Below are 21,235 nucleotides of genomic sequence, written 5' to 3' on the forward strand. Positions count from 1 at the left end.
CCCTGATTTACAAGGACAGCTGCAAGGAGTGCCTGTTTCCATCCAGCAGACTGAATGAAGGGTGACAGCACAGCCACAGAACTCCAGAACTATTCTCATGGAAGGAAAGTGCATCGAAGGAAAAAAGAAGCCAAAAAGGTCAGTGCAATTCAATATTTGGAAGGGAGTTCAGGAGCTGCTTCTGCAGAGCAGGCCCTTGGCAAGAGCTCTTCCCGTGCATTCTTTGCTGTAGAGAAAGGGAAGCAAACCAGAGCTGGAGCACTAATGAAGCACTTCAAGCATTGATGGTGTGCTGGGCTGAGAATGACAGTGAACATGAAATGTCATTTATTAGAGCTCCTGATTAGCAGCCATCCTGCTAAACCCAGGGCCGTGGTTCTCAGACCATGACTCTGGGTTTGGGATTTTGTGCTCAGCAGTGCTCTAGCAGCTGATGCACTGGACTAATGGAGCTTTAACTCCACACTGGACTCACTGCAGAACAGGTGGATTCAAGGGGCAGCAGTGGAACCAGTTCAGACTTTGTTTCCTCCCTGAATAAAGCCCTGACTGGGGAGGCTCAGCTGGGACTGTGCCCAACGTGGGCCACACTCCCTGTGCCAGTGACATCTGTTATGCACCAGTGCAGATAAAAGTGATGTCCTGCCACTGAAAGCAGCTTCATCAATAGAATAAAGTCTCTCTTTCACTGGGCAGAATTCTGGAAGGACAGGAAGAATCACCTTGGTTATGGGCACAGCTGAACTTGCACCACTGTCATGGTGAACGTTCCTGGATGGAGGGAACTGCACATTGTTCAACTCATCTCTGTTCTCTGACTGAATTCTTCATCTTTCAAACCCAAAATATAGAATAAAACTTGCTACTATTATTCACCCAAAGGTTGGTTCTATGATGGCTTTCCTAGTCAAAACCAAACCAAGCAACAAAATGGAACAAACTAAAAAGCCACAAAATTCAACCCAAGGAAAAAAACACCCCAGGGATCATTACAGTGAGCCCCAGTGTGAATCAGCAATACACTGTATTATTCTAGGGGACTTTAAAAAGAGCAAACCAGGAAACAAAAGCATGTTAAAAAGACTTTGGAGCATTTTCACAGGAACCAAGGAGTTGCCAAAAGGAAACCAGAGAATTGCAGTCCTGACCATGGAACTGAGGGTAAAACAGAAGAAAACTCAGGCAAGTGAAAAATCCCAAGCAGGATCTGTGAAATATTCTGCCAGCTGGACAAAAAGTAAACCCCACTGCTCCAAGAGCAAGAGAGCCCAACTGTACAACCAGAGCTTTTCCAATGGCCTGGCAGGGATGATGCAGGGAGCAGCTTTTCCCACAAAAAAATGCAGCATCCACTCATTTCTCCTTGTGCTGCTGCAGTTGCCCAGCTGGCCCCCACTTGGCCCCTGAGCTGAGCACTTAGCACACTGAAAGCTCCAGAAATATTGCAGTTTTCCAGTTAGAACATTCCAGTGAAGCAGCAAAGCAAGGGGCAAGGGGAACTGCTGAGCATGAAAACCAATCCTTGCTAAAAACATCCCTGAGAGCAGAGCAGGGGGAAATGCTGCAAACACCCCTAAGGAAAATTTACAATGTTGAAGAACAACAAATTAAATTGATCAAATAGGCAAATAAAAGTTTGCAACCTAAAAATAATATTCTATCTTTGATATATAAGCATGAAATCAAGTGTTTACTGTGAATAAACCAGAACTATTTTCAGGAGACTCAGCTGCTTTTACCTGTTTTACAAGGACACCACACATTTGGTAGGGGAAGCAGAGAGTCCTTTGCACATGCAGAAATAACCTGGAAATTCACACTTGTGAGAGGAATAGAGGCTGATAGATGATTACAAGTGTTTCCACCAAAGCACAAAACATTCCTTCTGACAATTGTACCTTATTAAATCTCCTGTGAAGAAAATGTCTGTATTACCAGGGGAACAGTGTATAAAAAAAAGCCTGTCCTGTGGGTCTGACTCCAAACACACCTTCAGCCTCAGTTTTCATAAGTGGAATTTCTAAATGAAAAGTGACTGTACCTCTGTGTCAGTTCAGTTCTGTGCATGCTTCAGGCAACTCTTGAAAATCTGTTGCAGTCATCAGGATGCCCACACATCTCCAGCTTCTAGAGAGGAAATCAATATACACCTCATGTTAGAAAATTAGAATTGTATACAATATAGACTATAAAAATAGAAATATATATATTTAAAGGCTGATAGTGCATTTCCATTTTCCTCTGAAGGCCCAGAGTGTTCTTTCTGATGCTGCAGATTAATGCTTGGCCCTTTCAGCCTTCTCTTTTAGACCACTGCAATTCTGATTCAGAGCCTGCAAATCCTTCCCAAATATTGATATTCGATCCTCCAACTTTACAGCTGTGCCTGATATTTCACATTAATCCCACCTCCTAATTTCTCTAATCATCTCAAATGCCACATGAGGATGAATTCTCTGCTAACATTCGCTGGCTTGTCAGTCATCACAAGGTAGGGACTAAGAAACTGTAATTGAAAAATGCTTCTCTGCAACTTCTCCCCCTGAAACATTTCACCTGATCAACAAATGGTGCTCAGGGGACTTCTGTCTCTCAACACATCCTGCATGCCAGATAAAAGATATTGAATCACAAAAAGCTAAGGTAAACTCTAATTTAAATTATTAAAAAAATAAAACCAAAAACTCCCAAGCATTTAAATTCCTAGGACAGAAACTCGCATTTCCCAAGGGGGGAAGCGGGAAGGGAAAGGCCGGGGGAGAGGGACGGGACACAGGAGGGAACAGGAGAGGAGAATGGGGGCAGGTTTGGGGGAGAGGAGGGGGTTCGGGGAGAAAGAAAAGAAAAGGAACAGCGAGGGAGGAGGAGGAAAGGTAGAGGGGAAATAGGAGAGACCGAAAGCGGAGGGAAACGCGTCGGTTCGAAAAGGAGAGAGGCGGGAAATGGCGAAAAGGAGGAGAAGACGGTGTGAGAAGAGGGAAAGCAAAATCCAACCTGTTCCTGTGCGCGGAGCTCCAACGCAGCCACCGCCCGCAGCGAGCTCAGCCCGAGCGAATGAGGGCCGAGCCAATTCCCGGCAATTAAATCACCTCGGCCCCGCCCCGCGCAGCCGCACTGGGGCCCCGCGCACCTGAGCGGGATAGGCCCCGCCCCCATCCCCGCCCCGAATCACCGCCCGGTACCGCCCGGTACCGCCCCGAATCACCGCCGGTACCGCCCCGAATCACCGCCCGGCCGCCGCCCGAATCACCGCCGATACCGCCCTGCCGCCCCGAATCACCGCCCGGTACCGCCCGTACCCCCAATCACCGCCCCGAATCACCGCCCGGTACCGCCCGGTACCGCCCCGAATCACCGCCCGAATCACCGCCCGGTACCGCCCCGAATCACCGCCCCGAATCACCGCCCGGTACCGCCCCGAATCACCGCCCGGTACCGCCCCGAATCACCGCCCGGTACCGCCCGGTACCGCCCCGAATCACCGCCCGGTGCCGCCCCGAATCACCGCCCCGAATCACCGCCCCGAATCACCGCCCGGTACCGCCCGGTACCGCCCCGAATCACCGCCCGGTACCGCCCCGAATCACAGCCCGGTACCGCCCCAAATCACCGCCCCGAATCACCGCCCGGTACCGCCCCGAATCACCGCCCGGTACCGCCCGGTACCGCCCCGAATCACCGCCCGGTACCGCCCCGCATCACAGCCCGGTACCGCCCCGAATCACAGCCCGGTACCGCCCGGTACCGCCCCGAATCACAGCCCGGTACCGCCCCAAATCACCGCCCCGCATCACAGCCCGGTACCGCCCCGAATCTCCGTCCGGTATCGCCCGGTACCGCCCCGAATCATCTCCCGGTACCGCCCCTGAATTACCGCCCGGTATCGCCCGGTACCGCCCTGAATCACCGCCCGGTACCGTCCTGAATCACTCCCGGTACTGCCCCGAATCACCGCCCGGTACCGCCCCTGAATCATCTCCCGGTACCGCCCCGAATCACAGCCCGGTACCGCCCTGAATCACTGCCGGTACCGCCCGGTCCCTCCTCACACAGCCCCGGTACCGCCCGGTCCCGTCCTGCCCGGGTTGGGGCGGGACCATCGCTCTCGGCCCGGCCCCTCTCCCCGGGCCGAACCGGGGCTGCTCCCGGCACCGGCTCCGTCCCTTGGGCTCCGGTCCCGCCCCGTTCGCTGGCGCTGCGGGCCCGGCGGGGCGGTACCGGTACCGGGCCGGGCCGGGCGGGAGGAGCCGCTCCGATCCCGGCTCTGCCGCGGGGCTTCAGCCGCGGGACTCCAGCGCAATGCGGGGCGCTGAGCCCCCGGAGAGAACGGGAAACACTCGGGGCCAGGCGGGCTCCCCTCGGAGCCGGCACAGCCCGGCATTGCTGAGCAGCGCTGCGGGATCCAGCACAGCCCCCAGCGCATCCCGCTGCTCCTCAGCCCTGCAGCGGGATCAGCTTTGGGGCAGGGACACCCAAACCCGCCAGAGCTGCCTTGAACGGAGCCGGGGGAATCTCCCCTCTCCCCTCGCCGCCCAATTGCCGCTGCCCAAACCCAGCCTGAGGCTCAGCTCTCCATCCCCTCAATCTCCCCAGGGAATTGGATTTCTCAGCGCGGCAGGGCGGCGATGAGAGCGCGGGAAGCGCGGCAGTGCTGCCGCCTTGTGGGCACAGCGCGGTACTGCAGCCGCCCCCGAGCAGCGCCCTGGCAGTGCTGCCGCCTTGTGGGCACGGCCGGCACTGCCCGAGCCCGGGGGATTTTACCCGTGCCGGGCTCAGGACAGCTCGCTCCCGGCGGCCGCAGCACGGCCGGCGCCGCGTTCCGCGCTCGGGCGGACACGGGCGTGGGCAGGGCCGGGACCGCGGCCCCCGCGGCACCGCCCGCGGCTCCCGCCCTGCCGCCTCTTGCTGTGCTGCGGCTGCCCGCTCTCTGCAGAGGCTGCGGGCTCGCTCCGTGCTCAGCGCGGTGCTGCACGGGGCTGATGGGCTGGGGCATCCTCGCCTCGCACTGGATTTGTGGGGCGCTCATGCGAACCGAGCCGGATTCTCTTAGAGAGATAAATGCCACCCCAGCCATTTCCAGTGACTTTGTTCTCACCTCTAACCCTGCCCAAGCTGTGCCTGTATTGCAGGGTTGTCTTGGTGCTGAGCTGAGCTCCCCCCAGTCTGAAGTTTTCTCTGTGTCTGTGGCCTGGCAGTCAGAGCTGTGGGGTGGCATCTGCTGCTGGCATGGGAAGCCACCCCCTGGGAGGGAGCAGCCGCTGCCACCACCTCCCTGCCGGCTCCTGGCCACGGTGGCCAGCCCGGGGCTCTGCCCTGGCTCTGGCCCAGCTCCCCGTCCTGCTGCCTGCAGGGGCAGCCAGGCTGGGATTGCTGCCTTTGCCAGGGAGCCTCCTGCCAGCTTGGAAAGCGATATTCTATCCCTCAGGGCCGGGCAGGAGGAGGTGACAGCAGGCTCCAGCCCCTGCTGCCAGGGGCTAAAGAAGGTCACTGCTGGCTGAGACAGACACAAGAGCAGCTGGGGGCTTTGGCTGGTGTCGCTGCTATGGGGGCTTCCCTCTTTCCCTGCTGCCCATGAGAGGCCAATCCTTGGTCAACAGTGGCCTCCAGTGAGGCTGGCAGCTCCTGCCACTGTCCCCACAGCCTTTCCTCAAGGAGAGCTGAGGGCAGCCAGCACCTCTGTGTGACACAGGCTCTGCTCCCTGTGACGCTGCTGGCAAGGACAGCAGCAGCTGCCAAACAGGTCTAAAGACAAGGCTCAGTGCTCAGCCCTCCTCTGCTGCCAGCAGGGACCTGCCTGGGGAAAGGCAGGGTTCCCAAAATTTGAGTCAGCAGCAGCAGCAGGAAGGGCTGATGAAATTTCCTATGGGTATTTACAGCAGGAGCTTGGTGGTGTCCAAGTGGGGCCAATCCTGAGTGCTGTGGCTGATGTCACAGGAGCAGTGACAGAGTTGTTTGCTGGCCAAATGACAGGAGGTGTAAAGGGAGGCAGAGATGGCGTGGGGGAACAGCCTGTGCTGGGATGGGGAACTCCCCAGTGCCCTGGGGGGACAGGAGCAGCAATTCCCCCTCAGTGAGGGTCCAGCTGCTGATGGAGTGTTTGGCACACAGGGGGTTGATGCTCCTTCTCTGCCTGCTTTGGAGAATTTGCTTAGCACAAATGTATCTGCTGCATTAGGCTGCCCTCAGCACACCTCCCTTGCAAGCAGAAGCTTGTGGGAGCCCAGGGTTTCTGTGCTGACAGTGCCACTGGGCTTTCTCAGCAGAAAAAGCATCCTGGAAAATACTCTGAGGAGCTTGAGGTGTGCATGAAACCAAGCAGAACTCTGGTACTGGTCCTTGGCTATGGCAAAGATGGTCCATACCCACCACTTAACACACCTGGCTCCTGGCTGTGGCCACTGCTATGCCCAGCCTGGCATATGCCAGTCTCTTGCTAAGTACAAACCACTCAGGCCAGCCTCCTTTTGTGCCTGATCCCAACTGCAAACAGCAGCTGTAATTCCAGGGCTGATTTCCCCACTATTTTGTAGAATGAAGTCATCCCTGTGTGGCCACAGTTGAAGCCAGCAGCCTGCTCTGTCCCCACCTGTGAGTCAGGGTGTGTGTGACTCTGCAAGGTGTGTGTCCCTGCCCACCCAGCCCCTGGGGGAGAGCCAGCCTTACCTTCAGCCTGCAGTGGGCTGTTTCTGAAGCCTGTAAGGAGTGTCAGGGAGAGAATTCAGGCCCCTTCCCATCTCCCTGTCCCCCTGCCTGTGAGGAAATCAGCTGCAGATTTTGGGCTTGTCAAGCCCCTGATCTGTGCAGCAGTGAGATGAGGGTCTGATGGACAGTCCTGCCTGCAGAGCACCACCTGGGAATTTTCTCCCATTGCATCTTGTCCTAGCAGAACAAACCCTGCTGCCCCTGCTTCGTGTGCTCACAGGAAGGACAGCTGGGATTTAGGGAGTATCAGGATGGCAGCAGGATGCTGCTCAGCTGGGGGTGAGAGATGGCTCTCACAGCTGCTCTGATGTTGGATCCTCTGGCCTTAGCTTGCTGTTTGCTTTTGCTGACCTATTTTCATCTGCTGTGCCCAGCACATGGCTGAAAAAGTTGGAAGCTAAGGCAGCTGCTTTTCCTGGGGATTTTTCTCTTGCTGAAGGGCCATGAGTCACTATCTCTGTCAGAGCATGAAATGGAATTTGCTTAACTCTGTGTTGGAGCTCAAAATTGGATAGGTTTGCTTATGGTCTGCTTTGCTGCAAAAAACAAACCAAAACAAACCAAAACAAACCAAAACAAACCAACCTAGGAAGCTGTTCCTGATTTGTGCTGAGGTTTAGAGTCAGGCAAACTTCTGCTTGTATTTCTCAGTTTAAGAAATAATCCACTCCTCACCCCTGTCCCATTACCTCCAGTTACCACCTGTGGACAAACTCACTGAGCCAGCTAAGCCAGGTACAACTCTGGTCTTCACTCTCTCAGTGCAGGTACCTCTGCAGGACTGTGTTTATTGTGGATTAATGCACCTGAAGCCAAGCATGGCTCATCCACAGCAGAGCAATGTGCATTTATATGTCCTGTTTAAGCTGAGTGGACATGGGGCTGCTAATCTTTTCTGACAGGGAGGTCATCCTTGAGAGTGGTGCCCCAGGAGGGCAGGCTGGGGAGAGCTGTGCCAGCCCAGGGGTGCCCTGATTCAGTGGTTCCTCCATCTGTGAGCAGCTCCCAGCTCCTCAGCCTTGACAGCTGCCCCTTCTTCATCCTGCCTTCATCTCCCTTGGCTGCTGCTGGCTCTGATAAGGTCACTGCCTCTGCAGCCTGGAACCTTCTCCACCTCCAGTTTTACTTCCAGTACTGCAGTGGTTCTTCTCCTCTTTTCTGTAACACTGCCCTCCAGCCAGACAAAAACCCACTGCAGGAGCTCTAAGGTCCTGGAAGGTGCCTGCCAGGACCTGGCTGGGACTGATCCTGTCCCCTTAGTATCAGGTGACATGGGTGGCAAGAAGGCCAGCAGCCCTAGCATTTGGAGTGCATTTGTACCCACACATCTGTGCAGGGCAGGGACAGACTGCTCTGGAGTCCAGCCTGGCAGTGGTGGCTGTGGGAGTGGGTGGCATGGTGGCCCTGGAGAGGAGCCTGCAGCTCCCCATGGCAGGCACGTGTAGGCAGTGCTGCTTGTCAGGCAGAGAGCGAGCAGGTCCCTTCTCCTGCAGGAGGGGACATCTTGGTGTGATGACCACTAAACATGCTGAAGCTATGGTGTCTATGTAGAGCATGCCATATATTTGTTTTTAATGAGATGGTATGGAACAGTTCATACAAAAAAAAAAAGAAAGGAAATAAGAGAAAAGAGTGCTCCCCACCCGTTGTCTGTAAAGCTCTGTAAGAAATGTCCCGTGCCCACCAGCTGGGAATGCCAGGCTCAGGGCAGGGAGCAACCAAGGGCAGCTGCAATGAGCAGGGCAGTGCTGCTCCAAGGGGAAAAGTGCCTGTTTCTTAGCTGCTCCTGCACTGAAGAGAGCAGGTAAGTCTCTTCTGTTGGCTCATACAAAAGCCCTTTCCAGAGGTAAGTCCATATGTAGACAAAAGCCTGGATGCTGCTCTAGCAGTGTTAGGAGAGGTCTCCCTGGCAGAGCTGGAGCTCTCCAGTGGAGCTGTGCTGCCTCCTACTGTCCAGCTGCAGGTGAGGTTGGTCCAGTTCAGTTTGGTGCTGTGTTCCCCTGGGGTCCCGGCTAAGGGACCACCCCAAGACCAGGACATGCTGCTTCCAAAATCCTAGAGGCTCCTCCTGAAGGACAGGCAGGTGGTGTCTCCTGCTGTGCTGAAGCCAGCTCTGCTCCTCCGAGCCCTCAGCCGCCTGTAGCCCAGGTGGCTCCGCGGGAGGCAGGCTGATGTGGAATGCTCTCCATGCCCGTGATCGCAGCACTCCCGGCTCTGAGCTGTGCCAGGAGCCGGCCCTGCTGCTCCTCGCATCTCCTTTTGCCACAGGCAGCACCTCCCACCGTCGGCACCGCGCTGGACGCTGGGGTGAAGGACACCTCGAGAAGCCGCAGAGGGTGTCCCTGAAGGGGACCCATCTCCTCCCCCGGCACCGCTGTCCCGCCGGGTCCCTGCCGCGTAAGGCGGTGTCACCGCAGGAGCAGCACCAGGGCAGCAGCAGCGCCGGACACACAGAGATCCCAGCAGTGCCACCGCAGTCCTGGGCATTTTCCTGCGAGATGGGAGACAAGAAATCAGCCTGCCTTGCTGCCAAGCCCGCCTGGCACCTTGCGGAGAGGGAGCAATGCCTGTGGCCGAAAGAGCCCCAGGAGCCAAGGAAGGGACTGGTGTGATTCCTGCTGGCCACAGCATCCCCCCGTGGGCTCGGAAGCCTCCTCGGCTCCTAGCATGGGGTGCGTGTGTGTGTGCTTTCCGAGCTCAAGCCCTTCCCAGGTGGTGCTAATGTGAAATTCCCCTGCTAGGAACCCCCTCGGGGATTCACGGCCGTGTCTGGCTCCAGCCAGCAGGATGGGCACCATTCCAGGGTGCAAGAGCAGATATTTGTGCATTTTGGGCACAGGCACGGCGCTGGTGCCATCCAGCAGCGTTCTGTCCCTCCCTGCCCCGCTGTCCCGGGATACCTCAGGGTGGAAGGCGTGGCACGAGTCCGGCCGCCGGCGCAGCTTCTGGGAGCGCATCCGCTCGCACTTCACTGAAGCGTTATGTGCGAGGCTGTTAAGGACTGGCAGTGCGGGCAGGGACAGGGGATGGATCCACACACACCCACGGGGCTCTTCTGCAAGCTGGGCGTGCTGTACCTGCACCGCCCGGGAGATGCGGGAGAGCTCAAGGGAAGGGGAGCCCTGCACGGGCTGGAGAGCTCTCCAAGCCGGGTCGTGCTCTGCACGTTTTCCAGCCTGGCAAACACGGACATGACAAGGCTGTGGAGCCCTGCATCCCTGCTGTGCATGGAAGGATATATTTGACCTCTTTTGCATCCATTGGGACGGGTGGGAAGACACTGCAGTCGCAGACAGTGTCTGTGACGAGGAGCAGGAGGTTACTGCTGATGATCTGCTGTGCCACAAACATCCTGCAAGGGAACAGTGGGTGAGAAAAAGCACAACTCTCCAGCCCAGAGCAGCAGCCCTGGCATTGCCTGAACCACAGCAAAGAAATGGAAAGAAAACAGATAATTGGAAACAGGGTGCCAGCAGAAAGCAGGAGAGACCAGTGAGCAGGAGTACACAGAGAGAAGTGCCATCAGCACTCCTCTTTGCCCTCTTGGCTCTGAACTGGCTCAAATCTACAACTCCATGCCAGGCACAAAAGTCAAAATCAACCCAAGAACCCAACCAAGCAGCCAAACCCAACACAAGTCTTCCCCAGACAGGGCAGCACTTCAGAGCAGATGACACTTGAGCAAAGCCTGGCTTCACCCAGAGGTATGTCAGTGCCCATTTAATGTATATTTATGTGTATATTTATATTAAATAATGTGCTTGTACAATGCAAGGGTACCTGTATTCTGTGGTCCTGGGAGGAGCAGAGTTATGCTAAAATTCATGTTACTGGAAAGAGAAATAGAGGAACCCAGTAACATTGTGGGCTACACTGGTGTGATGGGATGACCAAGTGGTGTTTGGCAGGGACTCAGCCTGTCCTGGAGGCACTGGACACAGGGAAGGCTGGTGACATCAGGCCCATTGTGCCTGCACACTGCCCAGTGTGCCCAGTGTGCCAAGTGTGCCAGGGCTGCAGCTGGTGCATGGCTCAGTGACTCCCAGTCCTGCTAACCAGCCAAGTGAGACAGCTTCTGGAATAGAAACAGCCTTGTGGGGATGTGCCCACTGCACTGGCCAAGCTGACTGTGCTGGAGAAGTGCCCAGTGTCCCTGGTTATTCACCACCTGGCCTTGCTGCCTTCCAGCCTCCGGGGATTTCTGTGCTCCCTTTTAAAGGTGTTGAATGCCACACAGAGCAGCTGACCATTTTATTAGTGCTCCCTGACTAATGACTGCCTTGGGAACTTTAACAAGCAGCCTTCAACCCATGCACAGATTCAGGCACCAGGACAGACACACCCCATGCATCAGTCAATCCACAAGCCAATGTTTTTGCCAGGGATGGAGCACCCAGCCTGCCCCTCCTTCACCAGAAGCTCATGGAATATGATCAGGAATGCCTGCATGCCAGGGCCTGGCTAATGCTCCACAGAGCCAAATATCTGGATAAAAGATGCACCAGATGTCCCTGGGAGCCAGAAGTTGTAATTACAAAGGAGCCAAGCAGGACACAGCACCTGCTGCTCCAGCACTGGTGAGGTGCTGCCTCCAGCAGGGAAGGGGCAGTCTCAGGCTCCATTTGTGGCAGAAATCTGTGACTCAAAGAGGTCACTGGATCTGCACAGAGCTTAATACAGTATCTTGTTGTCATCAAATCTGCAATCTCTTCTGAAATGATGTTTGGCAAGGCTCTGGTTTTCCTAGAGCCATGCTGATCAGTGAGGTGTTTTTCTAACCTTTTCTTTCTTGCAGTTGATCCAATGCTGAAGACTAGGTAGGATTTTTTTTTAGGAGCAATTCCAGTCAGATCTGTTTGGCCTCTTCATGTTAGGAAAAGCTGAATCAGTGGAAATTCATCTTTTTGTCACCTTTCCACATGTGATTGCTGGTGGCACTGAAAACAGCCTCTTTTTACAATGACTTTACTGTTACCTTTGATTGTCCCTTCACTTGTAATGTGGATGTGTGGTGGCCCTGCCATGGGCACAGTGAGATGTGACCCTTCTCCTGTTGCTGCCATCCCCAGCAGCTCTCAGACAATACCCTCAGTTGCAAGGGGAGCTACAACTCTTACTTCTGGCAGTCTCCACAGCTGATGAGCCCGTTGGTCTCCTTGATGGCCGGCTCGTACACGAACACGGGGTACTCGGTGTCACAGGGCTGCAGCATGTCGTGCTTCTTGTGCTTGTGAGCTGCCAGGGAATCAGACAAGGACACATGTGAGTGGCACAGGACAGCCGAAAACATTCCAGACTTGCTGATGGACTTTGGAGGAGCAGCTACCCTCCACCAGTGGCCAGGAGCAGGTGCCCACCGAGAACAGAGGGAAGAAAAGCAGAAAGCAGCCAGGCAGTGATCCCTGCTCCCACTAGGTGGTGTGGGAAAACCAGCCTATGTAAGAAATGCCTCCAATTTCACCACTCGCCTTCTGCAGCAAGCCTGGACCCACCAAGGGGCTGCAGTGACCACAGCAGCCCAGGGACCTCCCTGGCCAGGCAGGCAGAGACATTGGGCACAGGAACCCCTGTGTTCAAAGGAGTGACTGAACCAGCTGTGCCAATGAAATCCCTCCTGCCTAAGCCAGCCCTGGTTCATGCAGTTTTTAAACACAGGAACTTGTGTCTGGGCTGGTCCTCCATGCCTGTGCCAAAGGCTCTGCCCCTGCAGGAACCCTGTGGTGGGGCTCTCATCACCCTCCTGAGCCCTGACATTTCAGAGCGAGCTCACAGCAGGAAATTGGAGGGGCTCAGTATGTGTCATGTTAAGAAGAAACCACCACCACAAATTTGGCCTGAGACCACAGGGAAACAGATGGCAGCTCTGGAGGACCAGGAGAGACCCAGCTAATAAACAGCACTGCCTCCTGGATGGAGCAGCTGCTCCATCACTCATCAGTCACACTCTGTGGGACTCCCAAACTAATCTGGGGATGAGGGGGAGCTGAACCACCTCACTAAGCCTCCCTCAAGAAGCAAGAGCATCCTTTCTAGGAGTTCAGCAAAATCTGTCTTGCCTGAAACTACTGCCTTGGGTCCTTCTGCAATTATTTTCTGCAGCTGGAGGCAGCAAACCCAGCTTGTGCCTCTGCAGGACACACAGGGGATTGCTGTGAAGCTTTGTTGCTAGGGCAGAGGTGGCTGCAGCAAGTACCAGAAATGGTTTCTACATCAGCTTTGGGTCTGAGCACAAAAGCCTTGCTTTGCAGCCCCCCACCCACACAGCAGCTACAGGCAGTGCTCCTGGGGGGACCAGCAGGGGAGAGGGTCCTCCTCACCTGGAGGATGTCCCTTGCAGCAGAAGTACTGAAGATTTATAGAAAAATGCAGCAACCTGGGTTTTAATCAGCAAATGTATGATGAGCAGGCATCAAGAGAGCATCTGTGATTGGATAGGTGATTTGCATCACTGTAAAACCCTTACTGCTGAGAGCTATGGCCCCCTCTCCCCCCGGCACTGCCAGAGCAGGCAGAAAGCAGCAGGCACCTCCCCGCAGAGCCTGCCCTCTAAACAATGTGGATTACATGAGGGAGAGGAAAACTGCATGATTTTCTTTGATTTTTCTCTCCACCATGACAATCCAGCAACACAAGACATCCATTAAGAGCCAGGAACTGCAGCCCAATCTTGCCTCTAATGCCTTGCCCAGGTGAATATGATGGGCACTCAAACCCCTTCCTGCAGTGCAGAGTCTCTGGTAATTGTACTTTGTGCTTTTATTCAGAAGTCTCAAAAACTAGCTCTCAACAGGCAGCCTCCTGCTTAAACCCTCCCAGACTATGGGACCCTCCTTTAGGTGACATGGTGAGGTTCATTTTGTACAGATTCAAAAGCACCCAGAGGCTGACTGCAGCACAATGCCTCGTTTTGTATTCACCCTGGATTCACACTGAATTAATCAACCAAACTTGTCATTCCAGGGGCCGGCAGCACCTCTGCCACCAGCCAGGAGCTGTCTGGCTGTGCTCTGCCACCATTTGCTGTCCCTCTGTGCAAGCCCCACACTGCAGAGGCAGGGAAAAACCTCTCCCATTTCTGTGATGACATTTCTGGGACTGACAATCTCGAGGAGATCTGGGATAAGCAGAAGATGACCCTGTTTCTCATGTGAATTTCTGACACTTCTGATGGGGCATACAGAATATTCCCATTTATGCTGTAAGGAGAGAAGCTGCAAACACTTTCTGGCTCTGAGCTGGTGTGTTCTGGCCAGGAAAATCCCCAAACTAAGACTAAAGGAGTGGGAGAAACAGAGCAGCATTTATTTCAGCCTTAATTCACTGCACTGGGGGCTGGGAAAGCAGCTCCAAATCCTGAAACAGGTGGCCAGGCTATCCCAGCCTGGACCAGAGACATGCTTGTGGCAAGACCACACATTGGTCCCCACAAACCATCACAGTCCTGTTGAGCTGGCCCTGGATTTACAGCACTGCCACTGCAGCACAGCTGTTGGCAATGGACTGTGCAGTTCTTGCTCAGAAGAATCACTGTGATGACCACAAAGGTGACCTCGTAGAGTTGGGGGCAAACTGCTTGCAAGAATTTAACATCTGGCTCATGTCATGAGTGGCAAAGAGCTCTGACATACCAGGACCTCATTTTCCCCCTGGTCCTGGTAAAGGATGACATCCTTTACTAGCTCCTGTTATAATATCATGCCCTTTAAAAAGCTTCCTGTTACAACATCATCAAAGAAGATGGAGTTCAAGCAATATAAAATACAGTGGTGTGAAGGACAGGCTGCAGGGAGGGGTCAATGAAAATGCAGAATTGAAGCTGGTCTCATCCTCAGCCACTATTGGATGAGGGCTGCCATGGTGGGTTTGGAGAACAAGGCCCTGCAAGGGGAAAGTCAATGGAAAAGAGTGCATGAACCATACCAGGATAAATGTGGCCAGCATCAAGGTGTATTTTTAAACTGGCAGAAGTGGCCTGCACAAACCTTAAGGTTTTTTCTTTTGTTTGTTTGTTTGTTTGTTTGTTTGTATTTTTTGGCAGAAGCTGAATGAAAAGAAGCTGTTTGAAAATCTAACTCCTGCACAGAGACAAGACCTATGACAGAGATTATACTTAAGCCTACTGCCACTTAATTTGCTGGGAAGCAATGCAGCAGCAGCAATATTGAGAGGTTCAGAGAAGCATGTATATCATCAGCAAAAGGCTCAGGCTGAGCTTCTGCATGCACATTCTGGACATCAAAATGTTATCAGTGCCCTGAGAGTCTGCTGGTTAGGGATTAGTAAACAGCTAGAGGAGCTGATAATAAATTGCAAACTTTATAGCAAAGAGTGAGTTAATTCCAGGCTGTCGTTGCTACCATCTGCACTTGCAGAAAGACTTTGTCAGACATTTGGCAACCAATCCTTCTGAGCAGCAAAGGCAGTTGCTGTGCCTCATTATGAACTATAGAGCCCAGATTGTGAACTCTTTCCCACCAGCATAAATCATGCACTCAAGTCAGAGCATTTACTCTGGGACATGTGACAAAATCTGCCACTTAGTTACCAATATAAAATGTAGAATTTAAACAACTATCTTGTAAGATCCCTTCTGTGTACATTACCATGCAGTAAAAAAAGAGAAACCTTAATGATGTACAGAATTGTAGAAATAGGTTTTTCTAGGCTGCATGCCTTGCTGGAAATATTTTTGGCTTAATTAAAAGCTTTCAAACCTGTGCTGATGTCCATAAAAGCAGAAGCCCTTATAAACACAAGAGAGAAACTGAGATGCTGAGAGCAGAGAAAAATCTGTGGCAGCAAACATGTCTTCTCACCACCTCAGAAAAGCAGATTTGTATGGTGAGTGCAGTCTGAATACATCACGCCCGTGTTCCAACAGCAAGTCTCACCTTCCCAGAAAACAAGAGAACTTGGGAAGCAGAAACAGGTTTAGTGCTGCAGAGCCAGAGGTACACAGTCAGGCAAGGGAGAGCATTAGATCCCTGATGGTTAATTCCTCTGCACATAACCCGGAAAAAAAATGTGTGTGCTCCATTTCTCTCTCACAAAATGTCTCCTTCCCTTCATATTTTTCTCATACACCAGCCTTGGCATGCAGTCAAGAAAACGTTAACATCCCTGGCAAAAATCTACAGCCCCTTCTTAACAACATGTGCAATCCATTTTCTTCCAGCCTCAATAGTATTCTTCCACCCTGCTACTCCCCCACACACATGGGCACTCATTTTTTCATCTGCAGACAACCCTCTCTTGCTCTTCCTTTTCTCCATCCAGTAAGACACATTCCAACTGTCTCTATTTCTCCATCTCTGTCTCACACTTACGTCTTGCTGGGCAGGAGAGCGAATTGGGCAAACACAAGCTAGATATGGAAGCAGGGAGATACAAACACAACCACAGTCTGGACTCTGTCTTGGAGGAATTTCTAACTTGCCTGTAGGAGTGGATTTATGAGCTACAGCATATACTTATCACTTGAACCACTTGAAAGTCCTCCTGCATTATCCCAGAGCTGGGCTGGGATTTGTCAAAAAGAGCTAAGCCATGGTGTGTGGAAAAGAAGACTTAAGTTACTTCTTCATACCTGAAGTCTACAAGACTCGTGTAGTTTCTCCTGCAAGAAGGCATGAGTTGGTCTTTGGTTTGGGAATAACAGCTGGAAAGAATGGGCCAGCTGGGAACCACAGTGCCATGGATCATGGGCCACAGCCCAACCAGGCCATAGCAATGAGTGATGATGCTGTCTGTGACTGCAGCTCCCTCAGGAGGCTGGTGTGTTCCTTCTTTTATCAGCTTCTCAGTGACAGACCTTCAATCACCAGCTCAGCCAGCTAAATGAGCAACAGCATCTCTTCTTTGCAGACTAGGGAAACAGAGCCAGGCTCTGCCTTGGCCCTGTCACACCTGTCTACAAGTCCCCCACTGTACAAAAAGGTGGAAAAAAAGTCTTCCCTAGCCTAGGCATTTCCATTTAATTATCTCTCTTTTTTTTTTTTTTTTTTTTTACTCTTACGTGGTTCTACTTACAGTGATGGAAGACAGCCTTGGCTGGAGAAATCCATGACAACAGACACACAGTGATGATGGAGACGTGACAGTTTCACAGGATGGCAGTGACATGGAGACTGAATTTGCACACAGCAGTCATGGAGGTGAGGTGATGTGGGAAAGAGATGAAGGCAGCACAAAAGGAAATGGTGATGAGCAGGACAACAGTGACATTGACCCCTCCCTTTTTGCTTTCTTTCCTCAAGCACAGACTAAACCAGATTGCAGCTACAGAACATCCACAGCAGGAACACCATTTCCCCTGAATGAGCATCTCTCCTGAACTGCCATGAGTATTGCACCTGCTCATCGGACTCCTCCTCACCAATTTCTGCACAGGGCTACTCCTGTTATCCTGCTGTGTGTTACACAGCAGCCAGGGCTGCTCAGGGAACAGCTGCAGCTTTGACTGCATCTATTTGGAGGTGGAGAGTGGGACCTAAACAGCACCCATAGACCTCATTCTCTAGAGGGGAATTTTCACTTTAAAGAATTACTGTTTCTCACTTGTGCCAGCAGAGTTCAGTGCAGAAGAGCTAGCCCAACAGCCAGCATGGAAAATAGCACTGTCTCCACTAAAGGCACTGCTAGTGATCAATAATTAGCAAGACTAATTACAGCCCCTACTTGGCTGCACAGAGCACACCTCCCCTTCCCCTCTGAGTCTCCTCAGGGTCATTAACATCCCCCCTGCTTGTAGAGGCTGGGATGGATTCCTGGGGTGTTTTCAGCAGGCAGCACTTCAGCTGCAGGACAGGTCTGGGTTTCAAGGAGACACTCCTCTGCTGAACTCAGCTGCTATGCAATACCATGTGCCATCATCTTCTCTCTTCCAGAGCAGGTCCAGTAGGTAAGTGAAGACCCTCTGTGTGTTATTAAACTCTTAAGTTTCTGTCTAGCTTCCTGGGACCTCTGCTAGGCTCTGGAGAACCTCTGCTGTTCCATCTCTGCTCTGCCCTGTCCTGTCCTGTAGCAGACTGGAAGGGAGGCTTTCCAACAGAAGTTCTTTGCACCTGATGGCCTCTCTCATCCCACTGCACATAGGGCAGGGGTCCTCAGGAAGAAGTGTCTCCCCTCTCCTCAGCAGATTACCCTGAGGGAAGCAAGCAGTGTGCTCCAAGCAGCACATACCTCATCCTGATCACCCTGGTGCTCTGGCAGCCTGGAATGGAGTGGAAATGGGGGGAGATGGTGGGATCTGGAAGATGGATTCCAGTGTCTGTGGAGGAAGGGGTGTGGGGCAGAGGTCAGGCTCCTAGCACAAGGCCAGGCTTCCCAGTACAGTTTCTTCTGTCACCAGTGACTGCAACACTCTCGTGCTATGGGGCGGCTGGACTCTTGTGTACTCACCATCTGCCAAGTTGTCTGAGTGCCAGAAGCTACTCATGTTAAACTCCAAAAGGAAGCTGTCAAAAGAGCAAGAACAGAGGATGCTTTTTCAGCAGTCTGGAAGGATGCAGGTGTCAGTGAGATGGCCCTGTCACTCAGTGAGTATCAGTTCTAAAATGTTTACTACAAATTTCTGACAGTACAAGTCTGATTTTTAAAAATTTTAATTTTTTTTTTCCCCTCTCCACATGCTAGAATGTAGCTCTGTATTATGGGATCTGTACTGTAGGAGATCTAAATGGGCTTTTCGCTGAAGTAAATCCTCTGTAAGGGGCTTGCCAGTGAAGGAAGGAACAAGTATGACAGCCCCTGAGGCTGGGAGGGGATTTAGTCATTGTAGGACCCACCTGAGGAGCAGGTATGATGGCCATCAGAAGCCCACACTCTGTCTGCTTGGAGGTAACTACATGGAATTATTCTGTACCAAGAGGCTAAAGCCCTCAGAGCTGGACCTCCACCACATCTCCCCTTTTGCACACCCAGCAAGCTGAGAAGTGGCACTTCCATCCTCATTTGAGCTTGAACTCCAATTCACCCCAGAAGTCTGAGGTGAACCCAAACTCAGAGGAGAGCCTCCCCTCTGTCCCCCCTTGCTTGGCACTCAGACCTGAGCTGCTTGGCTTGCTGTCTTCAGCCTTCTCCCCCTGTGAGAGGAAGATGTGCATTTGCTCCTCACGGGCAAACGAGACAGGCAAGAGGATTCGGCACCGAGAATCTGCACAGAGTCCCAAGAGACCCAAGTCCTATTTCTGACTCAGGCATTTTGTACTGAGTGACTTCAGGTAAATCCCAGACCTGCTGTGGGCCTCTGCCTCTCAAAATGGCAATAGTAATAGCTTTCTGTCTCCCAGGAGCACGGTGCAGAGCTGAATGTCAGGAGAAGGCTGACAGCAATGCCCTAATGTGGGGTATTCCGCCTGCAGCTTTCCCATCTCTTGCCCCTCCTGGTGTGAGCCTCCCAAACACCCCCATCTTTTGGTACTCACATGAGGAAATCACTTATTAGCCACTTCACTGCAGCTACAAAGGCATAAATTGGCTGGAGAACAAAAGAAGAAATGAGAAATACCATAAGGAACTGGTCAGAGAATTTATAATTGTTATGCAGGACCCCGCATTTTAGACCAAGTCCCTCCAGTGATCAGAGCTCTTGAAGACAGGCTGGAAATTCAAGGTCTGGGTATCACTGGAAAATGTTCAAAATACATCAAAAGCCAGCAGAGCTGCCCTGCTACTAATAATACCTCCTCACCCCCTCCCCATCAGGGTCAGGGAGTTTATCAGGAATGTATGAAGGACTTTGAAGATGTAATTGCTTGATGATTTCTCTCCAGTGTGGATGACCTTCAGAGCTCAGAGCAGGAGAGAAACACAGCTAAATGGGACACCACCAGTTTAGGATGCTTTTGTGTTCTGAGAGCAAGTGGTGTTTCTAGGACAAGTGACAGCACTGCCCAGGATTTAGTATTATCTGCCATTGATTGATTATGCTTAACTGTGCTTTCATCCAGCTTTTCCTCAAGATAGCATGACTTCTATCATCTTCTTGCTTTTCAGCTACAAATTGGAAATTCAGCATTATCCCAGGGACAATTCGTCTGCAGAGGATACTGCTGCTTCTTTTCTTCATGGTAACCATGTCTAATTTTCTTCTCCCCCTCTCATAATCACTCCCATGTCCTCAAACCCATAACAAATGCAGTAGTCACAGGACACAGGATAATGTTCCATTACTGATGACTTCTCTTCAGCCAAAATAAAAAAGTAAATAGTAAATAGAAAATAGTAAAATGTAGACATGGTTGTCAATTTGACTGATTTTTATTTCTGTATATGGAAAACTGACTTTTCTTGATTCCCTCTTTTTCAAGGGTTTTGCTAAGAGGGGAAGATGAGAGATGGAGGCTCAATGTTCACCTTTTTATTCTCTTCCCAATTCACCCCATTTTTGGCATCTCATAGTTTGTGACATTTCTTTTAGTGATCAGAATTGGAGGATATAATACAGCAAATATTTTCACTACAATCACCACATTTTATCTAGCCATCTTAAGTATAGCCATTGTAAACCAGACATTGTTAAAAGTGTTATTGTTAAGAATTTTGTTAAAAGGCAATACTTTGTTGAAAATTCTTTTACTGGAAAAAATTACAATGTCATGCTGTAAGGAGTACTTCCTGCACTCCTTCCAGTATCAAGGGATCACAACAGTAATGAACACATCTCTGTTGAGGGTTGTGTCAAGCAGTTTCAAGTGGCCTAAGTGTTGAATAATTACTTTGTTCTGCATGTTGAAGCAAGGTTAGTAAGGTGGACTGGGATTAGAGTATGAGTTTCTGTTAACCTACAGAGAGGTTGTATATGGGTGCTGGTAAAACATTTAAATGTGTTAGTTTGTTCCCTAGGCTCCCAGCATTCTCACTCTCTCTCCTGTTTCATGCTCACTTATATTTCCCCAGTGACTGCCATTTTTCCCCTGATGTTCTGTTCCCTGACATTGCAACTCTCCTTCTTGAGCTGAGTAAAACCATGCCCTGTAAAAGCATTCCTGTTCATTTCAGCTGCTAGCTGATTCCTTGGCTTTTGGGAGAACCTGTCACAGTCTAGCTCCTGTCCTTTCCCTGGTCCTTCCAACTCTCAGTGAGATCCTGTATGGCAATAGAGAGCCACACTGGAAACCAACATCAGTGGCCACCACTGCTTCAGGAACATGCCTGAGGTGAGTTTGGCCAGTCCCATCACCTGAAAGTCTTTTGGGGAATGTTGGAGATGCCCTGCAGGAGGAAGCCCAGCCCAGGGAGAGCTGCATGGTGACAGATACGTACGCTGAGCAGGGGCTGGGCACCGCTGTGGTGGTGGTAGGGCACCTTGCACATTGCCTGGTAATCATACATGGTCACTCTGCAAGCAAAACACAAAAGCAAGCAGTCAAAAGCAAGCAATGCAGCCACCCACGGGACAGACACGTCAGCTTTTTCTCAAAAATGTCATGTATGAACTGTTTGGTGGATTCACTAAAGCAGTGACCTGCTTACACGTGTCTTTGCTGTTTGGGCAGTTCTGGATATTGCAGAGCAAGAAACACAGGCTCTG

At 51.9% G+C, this 21,235-nt stretch overlaps 1 protein-coding gene and 1 pseudogene across 2 annotated transcripts in view; one reads left to right on the forward strand and one right to left on the reverse strand.

Annotated features, from left to right (window-relative positions):
• Positions 1 to 8,056: 8,056 nt before the first annotated feature.
• CACNA2D4 (calcium voltage-gated channel auxiliary subunit alpha2delta 4) overlaps positions 8,057 to 21,235 on the reverse strand; it is a 116,770-nt gene continuing 103,591 nt past the window's right edge. The window contains exons 32-39 of the mRNA XM_079303772.1: positions 20,968 to 21,043; positions 19,128 to 19,180; positions 18,103 to 18,158; positions 16,732 to 16,752; positions 11,820 to 11,937; positions 9,894 to 10,054; positions 9,603 to 9,673; positions 8,057 to 9,193 (exon numbers count right to left, since the gene is read on the reverse strand). Of these exons, the coding sequence (XP_079159898.1) occupies positions 8,594 to 9,193; positions 9,603 to 9,673; positions 9,894 to 10,054; positions 11,820 to 11,937; positions 16,732 to 16,752; positions 18,103 to 18,158; positions 19,128 to 19,180; positions 20,968 to 21,043 (1,156 nt within the window). The 3' untranslated portion in view covers positions 8,057 to 8,593. The remainder of the gene's footprint in view (positions 9,194 to 9,602; positions 9,674 to 9,893; positions 10,055 to 11,819; positions 11,938 to 16,731; positions 16,753 to 18,102; positions 18,159 to 19,127; positions 19,181 to 20,967; positions 21,044 to 21,235) is intronic.
• On the forward strand, positions 14,198 to 16,571 carry LOC306801510 (annotated as a pseudogene). The gene is made up of 3 exons: positions 14,198 to 14,254; positions 15,367 to 16,194; positions 16,567 to 16,571. The product of its transcript is annotated as an uncharacterized misc_RNA (transcript).

The sequence above is a fragment of the Erithacus rubecula genome (assembly GCF_903797595.1).
Source record: "Erithacus rubecula genome assembly, chromosome: 4".
In the NCBI taxonomy this organism is placed as follows: domain Eukaryota; kingdom Metazoa; phylum Chordata; class Aves; order Passeriformes; family Muscicapidae; genus Erithacus; species Erithacus rubecula.